We start from the raw sequence: 22,303 nt of genomic DNA on the forward strand, positions 1-22,303 counted from the left end.
GCCCATCTACCAGGTTTTTGTACTCTGTTTCTGTTTGTCTATCTGTCGCCCTCTGTAAACAGTCAGTGTTAGGACATCACAGTGCATATCAAAAGTGTGGGATCCCTTAGTCTTCATTGTTTTTCAGACACATGCATGTTCCAATTGTTAATGTACTACAAAATAGGAGTACATTGGAGTAAGCTGTATTTTGACCAAACAAATACAGAAATGTACAGATATTGGGATGAAAAGCTTAAAACTCTAACCCCTGAGACATTATTTCAGGTAAATGTGCTGCTGTGGATTTGCGTCTGTTTTAGTGTCATAAAACTGTGTTCCTTTTCTTCAGTGGTTTTGCTTTACTGTGTGTTTTAGGGTCAAAACAGGGTAGAATAACAGAAAAAGACAAAGAGAGGAATTGAACTTTTACAGGTTTTTACTAAATAAGGCACTCAGAAGGTACATCAGTTAGAGATTTAGGATGTTGAACATGAACTGTGAACTGGAACTTGGAATTTTGGCCCAGTAGTTTTTTGGGGGGGGCTCTTTTTTCCCCTAAATCAGTCCAGCTGTTTTTTGACACCTGATTGAACTCCAAAATGCAGTTACATGATCAAAACTCTGTAAAAGCACATTAAAAAAAATAATCGAAAATCACAACAACACTGCAAACAACAATAAAAATGAATAAAACAACAACGAAAGCAGTGTAAAAAAAAAAAGCCCAAACTGCCTATTTTTATAGCAAGTCAGTCTCATTATTCTGTGTTTTAAACCCCCCACCCCACCATGACACAGGCAGCGGGGGATGCACTGAGCATGCTCAGATGTCTATGGAAAGGACATGGTCTATTCTATCAGCACATTTTGAAATTTTTCCAAATGAGCAAACGGTTGACTTTTTAGTAATATTTAAAATAAATCATACATTCAAAACACTCACCACAGACGGCTCAGGGGTTAAAGGGTTAACATTCATTAAACTGTCACCTCAGGCAATGACACTAGATTTGGAATGACATACATGTAGCTGAAATTTCTGTGTAGTTGGACCATGCTAACTCATGTACAAGTGTATGTAGGTTAATATAAATAAATATTACAAATTCACTGGATAGTTAATCTCCAGATATATACATGAAATACCCAGGTCTTGTGTTAAACTTACCAGTTGTATTCTTGGCTAGTTGAATATTTCTTTCTGACCTTGCAGTCCAGTTCATCCCAAAGCAGTTCAGTAGAATTTAGGTCAGGTGACTGGACAGGCCTTTCCATGATAGATAACAATCCAGAAGACTGTTTTCACTGTAAATAACCAGTACAAAGCTCTGATGCATGTTTCAGGTCTTTGTCTAGTTGCATTTTGAGGTAACTGTTAAAGTATAGGATGGCAGCCATGTCTTTCACAGATGTATATTACTTCTGAATTATCAACTTGGTTTTGATTGTTTTTCATGCATTAGTGCACTCAGTCATGGTCTATAATGGTGCTTCTCAAACTTTTTACAGTGGAGTACCCCCTGAAATATACTTTTTTAGCCAAGTACCTCCAACTCTTACTTCAGCATTTTTGATTGAAAAAACTGAGGCAAAATTTGTTCCTGTGCCAAAGGTGTCTGTTTTTATTTTCAAAATGTTGCAAACAAACAACATATATTAAACTGTATTATATATTTTTAAAAAAAACAATTTTTTTTAAAGTAAATTTTGTGTGCAAAGTATAAACTGAAAAGTACCCTCTTTCATTGATAAGAAAAAAAGATAAATTGTCATTAATTAATAAATGAACCTTTCATCAACAAAAAAAAAATACTTAGCTACTTAAAGGAGCTCATTTGAATAATATAAAATGGAAATATTCTTAAAATGTTACCAAAGCTTAAACAAGAGGATTGACAATAAAACTATTATATGAATGTATTTATTTCAGTATTAATTCTCATTATTTATTTTGTATTCAGTACATGATGACTTATTTAATGTTTTTTTTGTTTGTTTGTTTGTTTGTTTGTTTGTTGTTTTTTTTTTTTTTATTTCAAGTACTCCTGGGCTTCTTCCAAGTACCCCTGGTAACCCCTGGTCTATAGTGTATTAAACATACATGTATATAATGAGTTAGCATGGTCTCTAAAGCTGTTGTAAACACAAAGTGGTTGGGTGGATTATGACATGGCTACATATATTTCATCCAGAATCTGGCTTAAGGTCATGGTTTGATAAAGATTAAATTTTTCATACCAGTATTTGTACATTTAAATATTTGTTTGGTTAAAATAAAATGATTTAGCTTGCTGCATAGAAACAATAGGAGCACATGTGTCTCTCAAAAATTATAGGAGTTTCTAAACTTTCAGCAAAAAACCTGCTTGATTCATTTAATACACTGTCTAATTGTAAACATTTGCCTCATGGGAATTCCCTGTACATGACACAGATCGAACTTTACTCCATGTTCATATGACTCCATTTGTTCTGTAACAAATCTCTCATCTTTAAACTGTACACAGCATAGTTTTTACCGACAGGCTGACTGAATTATTATCTACTGTATTTAATTTTCTACAGAAATAAATAATACAGTACAACATATTAAACCATTTGAGCATGCACGATAATGTCTTTTAACTCCTTTTTCTGAATGAATGAAAGTTGCATTGACTCACTTGTTGAGTATTGGTAAATGTATGTGTGTTATTGGCAGGACATTCCTGGTGCTGATCAGACTAAAATGGATTTAAGCTTGATTCCACCATTGTGATGCTGTTCACCAAATTAGCTCTAGATTGACTGATGGACTGTCTGATGTGGAACTGTCTCCTGTGTTTTAACTGGGCATACAATCACCCAGAGTTCTTGTTGTAACTTTTAAATGTACTTAAAGATTTTTGACCATCTAAGAAGCAGTTATAGCCACTAAAGTGTATAATACTAACTGACCAGCTTTGTTTAGGTAAATATATCTGCCTCTTTAATACTGAAGTCCTATTAATCTGTTTTCTGCTGATTAGTTTGCTCATACTTGTTCCTATTTTTGTATGTGTTTGTGAAACCTTGGCTTGTAGAATCAGCTAGGTGCCTCTTAAATGTAAAAAACATATATGATAGCTGAAAGCAAATACACTAAATATATTTCGCCATGGTTGAATATTAGGATGACATTATGACCTCACTGGAGTGAATGGGATTCTACATCATGAGACATATGAGACAGAATCCAAATATGGTGAAGAAATATAAGCCCATCTTTAGAGTAATGAAACCCCACTATGTTTGGTAAATTAGACATTATAGCATTGGGAAAAAAAATACGTTATTGACAATGAAAATAATTTGGACCTGAACCTCTCTGGAATGTAATCAATATGATGATGGTCACAAACTGCATACATTTTGTTCCAGAAGTGGCATAAAGCAGCAAACAACAATGTGACTGCAGGAGAATCATGATTGAACATCATGGTTACTCCACCAAATGTTTAATTCTTAAATTAATACATTAGTGTTGTTTTGTGCAAATGTATTTGAACTTCTTTCCTCTGCATTATTCAAAGTCTGATAACTCTGCAGTTTGGAGCAGTTGTAATTTCATAGGCCTGCATGTGATAACACTGTTCAGTGTTTCATGTTGTAACTGGTGATAAATAAACAAACTGACCTGATATTAAGAATCACATTAAACATTAGTTGTTTTTAGGATTGGTGAGGCTTCACCTGATCAGCCAAATATTTTATTATTATTATTATTATTATTAATAATAATAATAATAATAATAATAATAATAATAATAATACATCAGTTTTATATAGTGCTTTTCTAGGTACTCAAAGATGCTTTCAAAGATGAACAAAGACGTTTTCACACTGAGTATGAATGAATGGAACATGTAAATGAAATACTTTTCATATTTGAGGCAATCTTTACAATGTGCATATTACATCATCTTGAATTATCTTATAATAGCAATAAAAACATGATTTATGAAGCTTAAGTTATCTGCAATGTGGGAGAAACAAACAAGTAATGTACATTTTACTGAAACCTGTGTTAATATTAAAACTTATGACCAATTTCTTCATTCCTGTGAGCCTTTATTTTTTTCCCACAGGTGTATGTTGAGGCATTTCAGATAATAGATGACTTATTTTGCACTTTGTGTCTTCAATACCATATATGAAAACTTTTGGGGTTCATCCATAGATGGGGGTCTCATACTCTTTGGATAACTTTATGCATCTAGAAAGCAGTGTAATAGTGACTGTGAGCATGCCTACTCATACACTTGCTCACTCAGAGTAATGCATTGTGTCCTCTGATCCCTTGTTGTCCCAAGAGAAGGTTGGTTTGAGATTAACTTGCCGGAACTCTTCTGCTTCCCCCTCCTCCACCTCCTCCATGCTCTGGACTTTCTCACTGCAAGCCAGGTATTTTTAGCTGTGACATAATGCCCCTATCTCTCCCTCTCTCTCTCACTTTGTCTATATCTCTCTCTCTCTCTCCCTCTTTCACACACACACATACACACTTCTAAACACTGTTTAACCCTCTGTCTCCATCACCCTCCCTTTCCCACAGACTGTCCCACCCACTTTCCAGTCTCTCTCTCTCTCCCTCTCTCTCTCTCTCTCTCTCTCTCTCTCCGTACCCCCCTCGTCGTATCTTGCCCCCATCCCTCTCCCTAGCTTCCAGGCTAGGGCTAGCTGCTATAGTAATTGAGTGCTCAGGTTTCACACTGCAGACTGAGAAACATGGCAGTGGAGGAGGCAGCCGACTATTTGGCCGAAGTAAGTCTTATACATTACTGTAAAGTCATTGAGCTCACTGACTCTGAACAGACTAATCCTGTCCTGATACGGCACTGTAATGCTAACAAGACTGGTGATTTTATAGTCGTAGCTGAATGTTGCAGTGTTTACCATTTTAGAGATGGACCATTATCGAATGATGATGGGAGACTTAGACTGGGGGGTCGTGGATGGGACGGGTCGCAGTGGCAACTGTGCTGCACCACTCTGCTGCAGTGTACGTGTGCGGGTATGTGTGTGTAAACCTGTCTATCTCTTTGTATTCTAGACCACTTTATTAGGCTGTACATGTTCAATTCTTACTAAATAGACTTGTATGAACCTGTGCTCATGCAGTGTTGTGTTGATGCAGTTTTGTTTTGCACACTGGTGTGAATGGAGACACCTGACCTTGGATAGAGGCACATGCTCCATGTGTGTGATGTGTGTTTATACTGTTAAATCATAGATCACATTTGATAAAATGTTGTAAATATTAATAAAAGAAGAAGCTCGATATGTAAGGAAGTTCATTTTACCTTTTGCTCGCATCGACAGAGCCCTTCATGAGCCCTTGCTTTGGATAAGGTCTGCCTTAGTCTGGTGATATGTGATATACATTACAGTATGCAGTATGCTTTCTTAGGCGACAGGCACATTGTTGGCTTAATACAGAACCTTGTCATGAGGGAAAGGCAAGTAATAAAAGGCCTGATGAAGTTATCAAGTTGTGAAAATAATGACTGTGATGACTGTATGCTAAACAATAAACATAATTAGTTTACTGCAGTATTACCAGGAAGGAAAAGCATAAGATGGGTCCACATTCCATTTGACATTACTTGCATTATCTATGATGGAGTGCGTACAGTGTGTTACTTTACTTCCTTGCCTTCCTAAATTATGACTCCATGATTTATGTTAATTACATTACCCACATTTATGCACTTTATTTTGATATCAGCCACATTAACAGCAAAACTATGCATTTGCCACTGACTTGAAATATAGAAAATTGATTTTAATTGTAATCGGGGTGGATGGAAGGACCAGCAGGTGTTCCCAGGGACACTTCTAAAAACTAAATATGTGATATGAGAGATATATAATAATTGTTTGCCTGAAAATACCTTTCATTTCCTTTAAATATTACTTGTATTTCAGACAGACAGGCCAATATGAATCACTAATCCTCTCCTGTCCCTCAGTGACTGTCATTGGCTGCAGGACCCAGCTCCCATGTTGGAATGTGTGTAACTGTATGAGTGTAAAGCAGAGTGACTGTAGCATTCTTGACATGTCTCTCATGGATAAATAAAGTTACACCAGAATAACACGAACAAAACTCCAGCAGGAGTGCTGAACAACTTGCCACTGTACACAACTAAACTTCCACAAACTCATATTGTACTAAAGGCTGTGATTCAGTTACAGTTTTGACTTACAGATAATACCACAATGTGAAAACTCTGCAGTAATGCTGTTCATTTTGTCAGTAGCTAACAGGGTTCCCGCAGAGTCTTAAGAAGTCTTAGAAGTCTTGAATTTACAAATCTGCATTTAATACCTTTAAAAAGTCTTTCAAAGGTATTAAATTTGATATGGTAGGTCTTAAGTTACGTTGCCATAAACTTGTTTGCTATATTGTGTTTAAGTGTGTCTGTTAAATGTCCAAGCTGTAAAGAAAGTAATGTTAGTTACTAGTAACTCATTCCAACCTGACAATTTATATTGAAATTTGGAACCAATTATTGCTATCTTTGCAGAACATTCCGCCCAACACACTTGCAGCTGTTAGTCATGCAGCATTGCCCGAGAAAACCGACTTTGGGAACTTTAAGTGGAAAGTAAGCATGAGGAAGTGCAAGTTTAATAATGCCTGGTTGGAGAAAAGATCATTCTTGATCTGGTCAACACAAGTTTTTCTAAATTCTACAAATTTGTTCCAGTACGGCAATAAAATAGGCTGTGAAATGGGCTTTAACTTTCGATCTAAGTAGTCTTAAAAAGGACTTAAAAAGTCTTAAATTTAACTTAAAGAAACCTGTAGGAACCTTGAACAAAAGTCTTTTACAATGTATATACACTGTCTCGACATAAATCTTCATAAACATCAGGGTTGCATGGTTCAATGAAGAAGTCTCTTTGCAATTATTGTGGATTATGTTGTGATTTGTTGTTATGATATGAGTCCACTTGCTTTATCACAGACAACTGATGCTTCTGAAATATACTTTCCATAATGAAATACAGATTTAAAACTAATATTAAAAATAAAGGTAAAAAAAATTGAAAGAACAAAGAAGTGGTGAATAATTGATTTTTTTAACCCAGTGTTCAGTCTCACTAAATCCAAAATAACACCATACACACACTTTGTAGTGGCTTTGCAGCCTTTTTGTGATTATATAGTTGCACAGGTTAACATTGTGATTGCAACTATACATATTCATATATACATAATGTTTCCAACCACTGTAATTATTGCCATATCTCTAAATAATCCTGCCTACTTAAAATGCTAAAACCACCAAAGTTAATCATCAGTTTAATGATTCCTTGCACCACATTTTATTCTGAGCAAACACCACTCAGGTTTTAGAGAAAAGTGCAGTTCTCATTTCAAAAGACTTTATTGCGGCTTTGGATATGAAGAAACACTGTAAAGTTTACTGAAGGTCTTGCTTTTTAAATACGATTCTATGCATACAATGAAACTGCAATTGGAAATGTTAATTTGCAAATCAAAAATGGCATCCCACTAGGTTCAATTCTGCGGCCGTCCCATTGAATAGGTGTATTGCTTACTCTGGTTGGAATGTACAGTATACCCTTCATGCTGATGATGCTGTTTTGTAATGTAAAGATAATAGGGTACAATTTGCTGCAGTTTTGTTGATTTACAAGTTGCATTCAGTAATCTCAAACCAGTTCATAACACACATAAAATTATATTCAGGTTCCTTCCTTCCATGAGACAAAAATATTGATGATAATGATCTTGTCATCTCAATATATAGAATATTGAAAGAGTCATAGAGTGTCTTAGAATTTGAATAGGTGCATTGAGAAGCTAATGTCTGAAGATGTTAGCCAATGATTGAAAATTTATCAGCAGTGTTAGGAGAGTAAAGTTATGCAGATATCACAATTTGACCAAAAATATGATTCATAGTATTTATGCTATGAGCTTAATGATATATGGGCTGTATGGGCTCTTTTCTTACACACTGAATTGTTGACATTATTTTACAGGTGCTGGCCTTTGCCATGGAGATACAGAAATCAATCAATTACTCTTTAAAGTCTGTTTTATTTATGTGCTTTTATTTGGCTTTAGTGCAAATGAGGCCTTCCAGTCAGTAAAGGTTCAATCAAGGAAAGTAGACAGTTGACCATTTACAGAGACGGAAAACAATTCGTTTTGGAGATGGAATGATTTAAAAGCTCTTGTAATACAGATATACAATAACAACCTCCAAGAATCAGCACCAAAGGCTGTCTGATCACATGGTTTATAATGGCTTCACATGATAACACACAACATACACACAGGCAGCATATATGTAATCATATGTGTGCATTATCAGTTTACCTTATGGCGACAGGCTGGGCGTTACTGATACTTTGCTATTGACTTTTCTTTCAGCTGGCTCAGTACTTTATTGTTAAGACACTGCGAAGTCTTAGGATACTCTTAATTCACGACCATGGAAACATTATCTGATTCCTCTTCCTATGAGGGGAACATTTTAGTATGTTAATTTGGTTTATATCATGACACAAACACTTAACTTTCATGCTTTGTCATGGGTACATTTTCTTGTAGCTCAGTGTTGTACATGTAAAGTTAGCAGTGTCAGTTCATTATGCAGTGTTGTCCATAAGCTTGGGAAAATATCATTTTCAGAGACATTCCTTTTCTTTATTCCTGTTTATACACATAGGTGCTTCTATGAAACTGGGTACATTTTGGTACCTGGCACTTTGCCAGCTTTTCAGACCCAATAATAAAAGAGAAATTTAGACATATTTCCCCCCAGGATGTACCTAATGATGACCTCAGATAAATGCAAAAAAAATATACTCTTGCTCTGAGCCATCCCATAGCTGATTAATTTTTAATAAGATTTTGGGGCCAAAAATATGACCAAAATTGGGACAGGAAAAGCTACCTAGGTGTCAGTGCATTTTATCTAGAAAATCTGGCTTGAAATGGTCTTATATAGTGCTATAAATAAAGACAGTGTTAAATTTTTATGATTCTAGTGTTTTTTCTAATCCAGACATGCAGGTCTTTCATGAATCTCAGTCTCATTCCATGTTTTGTTTGTAACCCATCGTGCCCACTTGCAGAACCTGCCCAGTTAAATGCATATAAATTGCAAGTGATTTTGCAAAAGCGGTAATTTTTGTGAAACACTCTGCTTGTATAATTAGTTCGATTCCCAAAATGTACCTGTGAGAGAATAGAGATATTAAAAAAAAAAAGTTGTGTGTAATTTTCAAGTCCTTTTGACCGTGTAACATGCAGATTTTGTATTAAATATAATGTAAAATAATATAAAAATCTGAAAAATAGTTTCTCTTTTATCTCAGTAAATATTTATTTCTAAAATAGACCCAAAGTGCTTCCAAACTTGCTTCATAACATTAGTCTACATCTGGTTTGACTTTTTAGCCCCCATGTCCTGTTTTTAGGGACCAGTTTCATAGAGGCGCCCACATCTGTAATAACCTTTGACCAGGTGTAATAATTATATACTGAGTCCCAGGTACACTTTATCTATCAAGAAAGAAAGTCACATTGCCACAATAACTTCATGAGAAGAGGTAAAAACATTTTATTCCAACTTAATGGGCAACAGTGGTACATAATAACGAATACCGTATGCGTCCAAAGTAAGTGGTCTTTGGTTTTTTTTTACAGTGCAGTACATTGACATTGATGCCTTTGAAACTGTCTGTTAAAGTCAGATTTCAAAAGATTTGTTGTATGTGTTTCATACCCAGATCGATATAGTCATAGTACCTATACTTACATTTAATCTTTTTTTTTAATCATTTTATTTATTGCCTTTGTGTGTGTCAAGCTGCAGTTCAAACCAACTAAATGCAGTCAAAAATCTGCATATTCTCTTTGCACTTTCTGACATGACTCTTGGTTAGTTAGCAAGAGGTCAAAGGTTAATGGTGTTTGGCTTGTTCAGAATTACTCCATCCTGTGTAATATTTACCCTCCTCCATGGTGGTTTTGCTTTCTTGCAAATTTTCTGCTTACATCTGTGCATTTGCATCGTGCTGAGTGGAAGAACTGAACATCATCCACTTGATGAAAAATCCTATGTCATGAAATAACAAAATAAATGATAGAATTTATTCTGGAATCTCATGTATCGGCCTCAGTATGTTAATCTTAGTAACTGCAGTTGTTCTTACCTATGTAGCTTCTGTCTATCTTGGTCATCCAAAAATACGAAATATTATTGTTTTTAGATGCTAAATTGAACTTTTTACAGTGTACTGATCTGAATTTCCCTGATTATGAAGGAAAGTAAACAGAAGTGGAACCAAACTAACAGTGGAACATCGGAGGAAGACTCTTATCAGACATTCCTTCGCTGTATTGTGTTTGTGTTTACAGTGTGTGTGGGTGTTTGTTTGTGTGTAAAGTAAGCTTCCTCCTCCGTTTTCTTTCGTCAAAACAAAGATGAAAACAGACTGGCACATTTCAGTCCTCTACCTGATAATTTTCAACTCCAGGAAAATGTAAGAGGTTGACAAGACTGCAGTATGTTCTAACCAGACCTTTTCTCGAAGCTGTTAGAATCAGGTTCGCCAAAATGGAAATTCTTAGGTGGATTGATGCTCTCTGACAACACACTGTCACTAAATGTGTGTGTTTATGTGATATCATGGCCCCAGCCTGACATCCGCTAAGCCCCCCAGTTTTTGCCCCACAGAATGGCTGCTGACACCAAAAACACGCCCTATGTTTGTGCATGTGCGATGATGAACTCAGATAAGTTCTTTTCAGTGGATGGGAAATGAGCTCAGCGATCAGCATTAGCCAGTAATCTGTCTACAATAACAAACATTATGCTGCACTGAGCATGCCTGTAACACGATGTAATTCGTAACCTTTTCTTAAAAATACTGACAAAGCCGCATTTTGCGTCAAGCTTCGTCTTTGAGGAAAAACTAAAGCCAGATTAAGTTCACAACACATGCACCGTACTACTACCTGTATATATCCTGTTCGTTGTACATATCTCTCATCTGTAGTATAGAGTTAGCTTTTGTATATTCTTTCTGTATATTTTGTTTGTTTCAGAGTTCTAGCATTACTTAGTAATGCATCTGTATTAATATTTTATTCTGAAGCCCTTGCACAGTTCACTTTTTACCTCCACCGAGTGAAACAGCGGAGGTTATGTTTTCATCGGGGTTTGTCTGTCTGTCTTTTTGTTTGTTTGTTTGTTTGTTAGTTTGTTTGTCTGTCTGTCTGTTAGCAAGATAACTCAAAAAGTTATGGATGGATTTGGATGAAATTTTTAGGAAATGTTGATTCTGGCACAAGGAATAAATTCTTAAATTTTGGTGGTGATGGGGGTGGGGTTTGAAGAACTTTCAGGAAGCGTTGATACTGGCACAAGGAACAAATGATTAAATTTTGGTGGTGATTGGAGGGGGGGGGTGGATTTTGATGAAATTTTCAGGAAATGTTGATTCTGGCACAAGAAACACATGATTAAATTTTGGTGGTGATTGGAGGGGGGGACGGATTTTGAAAAAATTTTCAGGAAGGGTTGATACTGGCACAAGGAACAAATGATTAAATTTTGGTGGTGATTGGGGGGGGTGGATTTTGATGAAATTTTCAGGAAATGTTGATTGTGGCACGAGAAACACATTCTTAAATTTTGGTGGTGATGTGGGGGCAGATTTTGAAGAAATTTTCAGGAAGTGTTGATACTGGCACAAGGAACAAATGATTAAATTTTGGTGATGATTGGGGGAGGTGTGTATTTTGATGAAATTTTCAGGAAATATTGATTCTGGCACAAGACACAAATTATTAAATTTTGGTGGTGATGTGGGGGCAGATTTTGATGAAATTTTCAGGAAATATTGATTCTGGCACAAGAAACAAATGATTAAATTTTGGTGGTGATGGGGGGGGCTGATCTGCCTTGGCGGAGGTCTGCGCTCTCCGAGTGCTTTTCTAGTCTTAACACTGTGATCTATTCTATTCTATTCTATTCTATTCTATTCTATTCTATTCTAAGTTGTACTGCTACTGCCAAACCTGATGATAATGCGTCACATATACCATTATTATTGAACTTTATTTATTTGGAAGGTAGTTTTCTTTCATCCACAATCAGGTCAAAAATGCCCTAATACTCTGCACCACCCAACAAGCCAATGTGTAAAAACCTCCAAATAACCTGGATAAACCTTAACCTGCAGATAATATGAAAGGATCGTTGTGAATCAGTTGACATAGCATCACAACCATGCAGCTAATGTTGGTTTAATGGACCACTGACTGTCCAGCTTTGATATTAAGAATGAAAATAGATGCTTGTTTTTACCGTAGGATCCATTAACAGTGATGCGGGTAACTCTACCACTGCACCACAATCATGAAATCCAAGATACATCCTGACTGTTGGCTCCTTTGTTTGTATTTCACCTAGTTGTTTTCAACACTTTATCTCCCTGTGCACTGTCTCTAGTGTTAAAGCACCTCAACACTGCACTAATATACTCTTTCCTCATGTGTCTCTTTCAGTCTAAACAGTAAACACCCTGCATTCAGCTACGCCTACGCTTCGCCACACCCTTAAATCTTTGCATCCTTAAATTGGGAAAGACATGTATTAAGTTGTTTTTAAATGTAAATTGTTATGCTACTGGCCCTTCATGTTGAACATTTACGCCTTTTTCCTGAGAATAACAGTCAGGTGCACACCTTTCTGAATATGTGGTTTACCTAGCATTTAGTCTGTTACCCTGGCACTCCACTACTAGACCAGCCCTTAGATTAAAGTGGCTTGGACTTGCCCATGTACAACTATATAAAACAGGATTATAGTTTTTAGGGATAGAATATATTCATCATTGTAAAATCTTTTCTTTTGACTGTAGTAGAGAATTGTTGGGATTCCTGCTCTGGTAATAGAGACAGGACCTCTCACTGATTCTTTGTCCGTCCCATAACTGTATCTTTTCTAGATGTGTAACCCTCATACCCACAGCTCTTACCTGCTGTGAGGCAGAGGCCAGGTGGTGGGCCTCCTCACTTACTCCTGTCTCATTTCCTCTGGGATTTCCTGAGATGTGGTTTTCCGTACTGCCAGAGGCATCAGCAGTCATTTTTCTCTGATTAAAGGACCTGCTTGGCTCGCGTTATTAACCCTGACATCCGTTCATTGCTCCTGTTGGCAGGTTGTTATGTGACTTCTTAATCCAGTTCAGTGTCATCCAGCATAAAAAGAAACATGTTTTCAGGTTATTAGAGGTTAAATATGATCATCAGTTTTTATCATATATTTGGATGCTATAGCTCAATGCACAGATGTCACTATACAGTATCTGCATTGTATGAGCACTGGCACATCAGACAGAACTCTTTGGTTATAGGCATGGATGTGGCAGTGTTTCAGGTTGTGCATATTGAATGCAATAGAGTCATACCTTGTTTTCCTCTGACACATACTTAAAAGAAAATTTAATAAAATGGCCACTTCTCTGATCTCTCAGAGAAGTTGTCAACCAACGTTGTCCCATTTTTTCAGGTAGTAAAGTGCAAACCATAAGGGAATAATATCAAATAAGTAGCTTCTGAACCAAATTGTAAATGCTGCTTTAAAGCCTTAAGCTCTTCCTAACAAACATAACTACTGGGTGGGGAAGCAAAATTAACAATGAACATTTAGTTGTTTTTTCTCAGCAGGCACTACGTCAATTGTTTTGAAACCAAACATATATTGATGTCATAATCATACCTAACACTATTATCCTTATCTTTTCAGAAACTTTTGCCCATATGAGTAATCAGGAAAGCAAACATCAAAGAGTGTGTGATTTGCTGAATGCACTCGTCACACCAAAGGAGATTTCAAAAATAGCTGGAGTGTCCATAAAGACTGTTTATAATGTAAAGAAGAGAATGACTATGAGCAAAACTATTACGAGAAAGTCTGGAAGATACTATTAAAGAAGAATGGGAGAAGCTGTCACCCGAATATTTGAGGAACACTTGTGCAAGTTTCAGGAATCGTGTGAAGGCAGTTATTGAGAAAGAAGGAGGAAACATAGAATAAAAACATTTTCTATTATGTAAATTTTCTTGTGGCAAATAAATTCTCATGACTTTCAATAAACTAATTGGTCATACACTGTCTTTCAATCCCTGCCTCAAAATATTGTAAATTTTGCTTCCCCAACCTGTAGATCTAAATTGGCTGTTATTCCCAAGATGACCATCAGCAAGTCCAGTACCATACACAGTCCAAACTGCTCTTAAAACAGCATATGTAATGTTAAACTATAGTAGTTCATTAAAGGTTCATAAAGTCTTAAAAACTACCCACTTAAAATATTTGATTTTCATCCATTCATATATCTTGTAGTATAGCATTTTATTATACTTTTTCAGTGTTTTCTGAACAGTTGATTTAAATATTGTTGAAATGGTAATATGCCCAACTATAACACCTGAATCGCAGGAGCTTCCATTTTTTTTTGTGAAGAATGTGTCAAAACATCTTCAGCATCTGTCGTAATGCTAGAGAGAAAACCCCCTACAGTATAGACATGAATAATATTATCCAGATGAAAAGGAACATGCGTATTATGTGTTGATCAATTTTACTTTGTATTTGTTGAAAATGAAATGCAAAAAATGACCATTTGCAATATCTGTTAAATGTTTTTTGTACTCAAAGCTGCATTACTTCTAAAGCCAAGAAGTTAAGATGACCAACCTTCCTATTCTCTCTCTTTGTCTCTGCAGACGGATGTAAATGCCTGTTACCTCCGTGCAGCTCGTGCTGGGAATCTAGAAAAAGCTTTGGACTACCTGAAGAATGGAGTTGACATCAACATTTGCAATCAGGTAGGCCAACTAACTTTACCCTTATATTCTGATCAAGAAAAAGGCTAAAAGAGGTAGTGGGACTGAGCCTGATAATACTAGAGAAGTGCAGGAAAGAGGAACTTTTCATACAATTTTCATGTAAAAGTAGGATTCAGTCATAAATGGATTTTTTACTGAACATTTCAATGAACATTTTTTTCCACCTCTCCTCTCAATTAATCTCGACCACTTACTTTGTAACTGTGAAAATGGCTGGTTACTATTTATTTATTTTGATCACATTTTATCCCGATTTATTGATGGTGGTGTCTCATCTTTTATTGAAAATATTTTTAATCACATTGGCTTTTAATTCTTGCAATGTTGTTACATATTTTGGTATGGTTGTAGGGTTGTGCAATAGTTTTATTTATTTATCTATTGGTGGTGTATACTGTCCCATGCTTCAGTATACCATATCATAGTATGGTTGGTGTTATTTACTGCTGTCATGTGTAGGGGTGTAAGAAAATATTGGCTGTGCATTATATCGTGATATTTGATTTCATGATACTGTATTGATATTAAAAAGTACTGTATTGATATTTTTAGGTATTTATTCAAATGCGGACTTGACGAGGTTTGAGTTTTGTTTTTCTTTTCTGTTATACTTTGTTATTATTTAACACTGTTTTGTTAAATAATGGTTATTTCAAGCATCCTAAAAGCACTTTTTACTGTCTTAGAGACATGTTAGTGCTTTTGTTGGGATGGCACAAAAATAATGTTATGATGTTGGATAATTCAGGGACTGTCCACTAAGCATTCTATTCACAACTAATAGAATATGAACATTTGAGCAGGATTTTAAACTGTAATGAGTCTGAAACGTAATTTAAGTTTTTACAGAGCAAAGTTTTGTGATATAGCATTAGATCCTGTTCTGATCAAATAAAAATTTGTTTAGTGTTTGTGCATATTTCTGGTGTAATTAAAATTTTTCCAGGAAATAATCTTTTAAAAAAGAAACAAAAAATATCGCCTTGTTAACAGTATCATGATATATCGTGATATATTAGATTGTGATTCTAGTATTGTGATTTGTATTGTATCGCCATGTTCTTGCCAATACACACCCCTAGTCATGTGTCACGAATTTCCCCCCAGGGACAGTAAAGTATATCTTATCTTATTTCTTACTCTTTCTTGCTCCAGAATGGTCTGAATGCTCTCCATCTCGCCTCCAAAGAAGGCCATGTGGAAGTGGTGGCTGAGCTCATCAAACAGGGTGCCAATGTGGATGCAGCTACTAAGGTGTGTCCCACCCACAAGTCTCTCTCTCTCACACACACACACACACACATACAAATACTCATACAAATGCACAGTGTATGCATGAACACACACAAACATTGCTGCCTCAGCATTTTTCCAAAGTCACATTGCTCAAGTGACACTAAAGGAAATGAATGGTGAAGTGTGTTAGAAAGAAGGTAATTGACTGCCTAGTTTTCAGCTGAGTGTTTTTCAATGTTTACAATGTTAATATTTCATTTCTGGCAGGCTACTGAAGCAGTATTTAAATACGTGACTAGGATGAGACAAAGAAAAAACTTTGCAGAGTGGTAGGCCTTCTGCATTCCTAATTTTTTTTTAGCGTCACATGTTATGCTATGGAACCCAAAGACTCCACATAAAACACAGCTCTTCAGATTGAGGAATGAGGGGAATTAGATTTCTGAATGCTCCAGTGACGGCTAAATGACAACATGGCAACAGCTGCTGCTTTCTATAGTATTCATAGATCCAACAGGTGCTTCTATTAGAGGCCCATGTATGTGCTCCAGACTCTCACCAACACTAACTCAGTATGAAAATAATGGCAGGATCCCATATCACTTTGTTCTTTATTTCATGTCTGATGGCTTCCTTTTTGACCTTACCAGTCTTACCAGTGATTTTATTTTATTATTTTATTTTATAAATTCCATCACTGGTAACAACTGACAAGTTATTTTTATTTTTATTTTGTTTTATTTTATTTGATCTCATTTTATTTTATCTCATTTTATTTTATTTTTGTTTATTTTATTTTACTATGTTGTGGGTTTTGATGTTGCACATATATGGTGAGTAATATAGAAAGCTATTTTTGAATCTTTTTTTTTTTTCTTGAGTTCATGTAGACAGAAAAAATAATGGTTTCTGGTTCTATAATATTCTGTCTCTATTTCTGTATATTATTTCTTCTTTCTGTCCTTTGGATTTTAAACATGCACAACACCGCAGAAAGTATTATCAATAATTTAAAAGTGACTAAAACATCCACTGAATATATCAGTAAAGCATGACCTCAACAGATAAAAAAGGCACCACTGTCCCCTCATGTTGAGGAAAAATCTTCCCTACGTTCAGACCATAATAACTGATAAATGTTGGTATTTTCTGATACAGAAAGGAAACACAGCCCTCCACATAGCTTCCCTCGCCGGGCAGACAGATGTGGTGAAGGAGCTCGTCACCCACGGTGCCAACGTCAATGCACAATCTCAGGTGAAACACACAATCATTGTTCAGAATTAATTTTATTTTTTTATGAAATATAATATTTCAGGGGAATAAAAACATTTCTGTATGTATGTTGTTGCAGACAGATACATTTACAAGCATTGCATAGACTGTGTGGATGCGTGTGTGTGTTTTGAAGTGGGTGTGCGCTGTGTCAGCAGCTCTGCAGTGCTGCTGGCCCACATTCAATAGTCAGCACCCACACATGCACTCATTCACTCTCACCCTCACACACACACACACACACACACACACACACTGCTCTGGTCACCACAGCAACCACGATGATATCAACGTCAAAGCCTTGGCTGGAGGTCTCGGTGAAATATTGCTATTGATAAACAATCTCCCTTGGCGCTTTACTGAAACAATGTTTTGCAGGCAGAGTCAGGGTGTGATCATGGGATCTCTCTTTTATGTGATCATGAATGATTCATTTTCAAGCATAACTCAGGGAACAATTTGCTGAGGAAAGCAGATACCTTTGCAGGGAAAATCTATACCAAACAATGTACAACAACATGTATTTTTCTATATTGTTGTAAGCTACAAAAACCCAACAAATTTGGACTCTTCCTCAGTACTTTGAGCTGCATGATTCGCACACACACACACACACACGCACACACACACACACACACACACACACACACACACACACACACACACACACATACTAACTGTGTGTTCTTCTGACCACCAGGGATGCTGCTACTCCTACAAAATGCATTTCTGTGCATTATATAAGCCTTATTATCATTCCTAACCAAATAAAAAAAATAAAAATAAACCCACACGTACTAAGCTTTAACTTAAGAGGGAATTGTTTTTTGTAGCAACTGACTTTTAGAAGTTCATGTTGTCATGGTGATCTGTTTAGGCATATTTTTGGGTATTGCACCAAATGCACACATACTCAAACACACACAAAAAGAAAGGGTCTCTTCAACTTCTTCTCCAGAGCAGCTTTTATTCACGCTATTATCAGGTGTTTGGTATGTACAGAGGTGACAGTATGTACTACATGATAAGTCTGTCAGACTGGCTCTGTCCTATGTCGCTGTTGAAGAAAACATTATGACTGATCATGACTTTTTGCTTATGTGGTTAATTGCATCAAATGAGATTACATGACAAATCAATGTGCATTTACATTCATGGTTGAAAAATCCATTAGCATTAATACTGTCATAAAGTAGTCCCAATGGATTTATTGATTCACATATCGAACGTTACCTGCAGTGACCAACCCGAGACTTACTCGTATGATGTGGCTGTGTTCGTATCGTAGGTGCAATCGTAGGTGCTGCTCTGAATTTACATGTCATGTCTTTGTGAAATATTTTGTAATGTGTTCTTTGTCTTTCTTTGTAGAATGGCTTCACTCCGCTGTATATGGCAGCACAGGAGAACCATTTGGAAGTGGTGCAGTTCTTATTGGATAACGGCTCCAGTCAGAGCATCGCCACTGAGGTAAACAAACACACAGAGAAACGAACAGGTGTACACAGAACTGCATGTACGGCAAACACTTGTTTACACACTCGCAAGCCATATCAACATTTAATAGCTACTTGTCATCCCATACTAGCATCTGTTAGATCATTTAGTTCCCGTGTGATTATAGAATTACGACCACAAATGATAAATAAGTGCTCATCGCCTACCCTGGTGCAGGAACATCGTTTGGTAAGAAATACTGAAGGGTTATCATTTGTGTAGATTAATCTGATGACCAAATGGTGAAGAGTAGGATACAGAGTTAGAGGAAGAACTCTAGGGAGTGGCAGGGGTTGAACGGAGTGAGAGGGTGAAATGGCAGACACAGATCAATGTGTGTGTGTATGTGTGTGTGTGTGTGTGTGTGTGTGTGTGTGTGAGACAGTGTGTTCACTCAGAATGACCTTGGCTGTTTTCAGCTTCCTAGAGAGGGAGGAGCCAGTGAGCTCCCAGGAGTATGAAATCTATGCTGTGAGTGAGCATTACAATCCAAATGTGTCAGAGCAATTGATCATCTGTGGTAGTACTGACGATCAGCCAGGCACCAGCCCTGCAAGAGGAGTGACAAAAACATTACGCCTCTTCTTCAGTATCACACTTATGAAGATTATTACTAGAAACCAGTATTAGGTTTTTGTGCAGTGTCAGAAATTAAGGACTATTTATTCTTAAGATGTGTGACGTGACCAAAATCTTCAATATTCAAATATCGGCCACTTCATCGTTACGCAGTAGTTTTCTGTAAATTCAATAAATAAATTGAAAAAATATAAAAAGTGTTCATACAGGTGCTTGAAATCCTTGAAAATGCTTGAATTCAATTTTGTATTTTCAAGGTCTGAAAAGTTCTTGAATTTCAGTTTAAGTGCTTGCAATTATAACTCTGTGATTTATTTATTTATTTATTAAAATATTAACTCTGCCAGGTTAGATGCCAAGCCAAAGCTACTCAGAGAGGTGATACATTTTAAAAAACAAAACTTTGTCAAAAAATAAAATTAGTAGGTTGACTCCAGGTACATTTTTATCTTAATCTTTGTCTCAGTGTGAGTGTGCCTGATAAATACCAAGTGACTTCCCTTTTTTTGGATAAACGTTGTGTTCTCCTTAAATTTCTAAAGTTTTTGCTATTATGAAGCATAATTTTACATGTTTATAGCATAATGCAATGTACATCATTGTGATAAACAGAAAAAAAAAAAAATCACAGGTATATGTATTCCTCTAGATATGCATTTTACCCCAGCTCAAATAATGTACAAAGCTAAAAATAATCTATTACCAACATATATACAGAAATTATTCAGTATTCATGAGGGGGGTTATAATTTAAGGGGGGAAATTTACTTTAATATTCACTTAATACTTACAACTAGGACAAGTTTTTGTGTTTCAGTCAGTGGGGTGAGACTGTGGAACAGATTTAATATAGCGTTAATGCAATGTCCAAGCATGAACCAATTTAAAATGAGGTACAAAGACACAATTTTGAAGAGGTAGAGGTATGAGGGAGGTGTTGGGTGTCACTGGGGGTTATAAAGATGTACAAGTATGTGTATATGTATATGTATGTATTTTTATATATATCTGTGCCCGTATATGTATTTACATATGTATGTGTTATTGAATTACATGTTTATGTAAATTATATTATAGTTGTTTGTAATAATGTAAAGCCAGGAAACAAAATTATTTAACAGTATCAGGTATTAGAGTAAAGATATATTTAGAGTAGGAAGCTTATTATTGTTATTAATTATATGTGGTATAAAGGGTGGGAGTTTATAAGTTATACTTCATCTCACTCCTTTTTGAATATGTATCATGTCTTATGTTTAAATGTTTTGTTTGTTTATTTATTTTTCTTCTTTTTTTACATTCAGATTTGAAATAAATACATCAATCGATCAATTGATAAGGTGCTATGCTGGAAAAAATTGAAGATGACCCTTATAAGTGCTTGAAAAGTGCTTGAATTTGACCTTGAAAAATGTCTACGAACCCTGTGTAAAGTGACAGATACAGTGTGACTCATATATGCAACAAATAAATGGTACTTACTCATAATTGATTATTTTACTCCTTTTATTGAGATCCTTTATGCACATTTTCAAGTAAGCTTGTTATAAAATAGGACGCGTTTCAAGTTGAAATAATAGCAGCAAAATAAAAAAAAGCAGACTCACAACACAAATAAATAAAATACAACCTCCCAACAAAGTACTACCTGTATCCAAAAAGTCTCATTTAAATGGCAATATTTCCATAGAAAGGAGCAAAATGAACAACAGCTTAATATGAAACATTAGAAGGCTTTCAGTTGTGACACTATAAACAGTATTTTATTATAATGGCTCTACTCTCTCTACTGCTATTGAAATTAAATGATCTTGTAAAAGAACTAGCAGTCATTTTCCATTAACTTAATTCTATACAAAAGGCTTTTTTCATCTAACAAATATCAAAGTTCAGATATGTGAAATCTTTAAACGTAAAAAGCCTATAAAACAGTCAGCTTTGATTGATAGCAGACAGAACGGTATGAGCAGGAATATAAAACTTGCATGTGCTGAGCTTTCTAAATGACCAAGTTGAACACCATACATGAACCCAAACGTCAGTTCTGGATAAACCAAAACACAGTACAGCACATCTTTTTTCTACTTTATTCTCAGCTCTTCTTCCTTTCTTCTCATCTTACCGCTCATCTCCTTTATTTCTTCCCCTTTCTCATCTAACACACCACTCATCAGTCTTGTTTTTGTCTGCATCCCCACCCCTTCACCCTCCACATCTCACTCTTCACCCCCATTTCTTGCTCTGCTCCCTTCCACAGTCTCCTCCAGTGGGAGATGGAGTGAATTATTCATGTGGAGAAATATATATCCATTCATATGTCTGAAGTGAATACTGATGTTTAATAATTCATATTCAGCAATTTCAGCACAACATGGATATGCATCACAAACACCTTAGTTTCATTATCTTTTGCTGCTTTCCATCTTTTTTAATTGGGCATAATTTTTGAGGTAAAAGTGACATATTCATCTTTGTCCTGCCTGCAGCGTATTTTATCTAAGTATCTGGGGAAGACAACAAAACATACAGTCAAAAACACATCAGTATCACTGTATGACCTCAAATTGTCACACACATATAAATATAAAACCAAATGATAGAAAGGAAATGATAATATTTCTGTTAAATGTATTATTTTAGTCTCTGCACTGCAAAGTTGTGCTTTTTTAGTTCCCTTCAATTTGCTGTGTTGTCTCTCAAGGTATTTTTAGGACATTCAGCTGACTGAATGTCTTTCTTTCAATCCCTAATGACGCAGAAAAAACAAAAGGCTGGTGTTTTGGGAATGTTATGACTTTGCAAAAT

General features: G+C 35.9%; 1 protein-coding gene across 31 annotated transcripts in view; it reads left to right on the forward strand.

Annotated features, from left to right (window-relative positions):
- LOC115439715 (ankyrin-3-like) overlaps positions 1-22,303 on the forward strand; it is a 157,397-nt gene that overhangs the window by 58,566 nt on the left and 76,528 nt on the right. For 30 of the 31 annotated variants that reach the window (XM_030163666.1, XM_030121369.1, XM_030121370.1 and 27 more), the window contains exons 2-5: positions 14,789-14,890; positions 16,067-16,165; positions 17,306-17,404; positions 18,794-18,892. In XM_030163666.1, coding sequence (XP_030019526.1) covers positions 14,789-14,890; positions 16,067-16,165; positions 17,306-17,404; positions 18,794-18,892 — 399 coding nt within the window. Of the gene's footprint in view, positions 1-4,632; positions 4,765-14,788; positions 14,891-16,066; positions 16,166-17,305; positions 17,405-18,793; positions 18,893-22,303 lie in introns of those variants that run through there. The other variant, XM_030163671.1, reaches the window with a different exon arrangement.

This window comes from Sphaeramia orbicularis, chromosome 19 (genome assembly GCF_902148855.1).
Source record: "Sphaeramia orbicularis chromosome 19, fSphaOr1.1, whole genome shotgun sequence".
NCBI classification, from domain to species: domain Eukaryota; kingdom Metazoa; phylum Chordata; class Actinopteri; order Kurtiformes; family Apogonidae; genus Sphaeramia; species Sphaeramia orbicularis.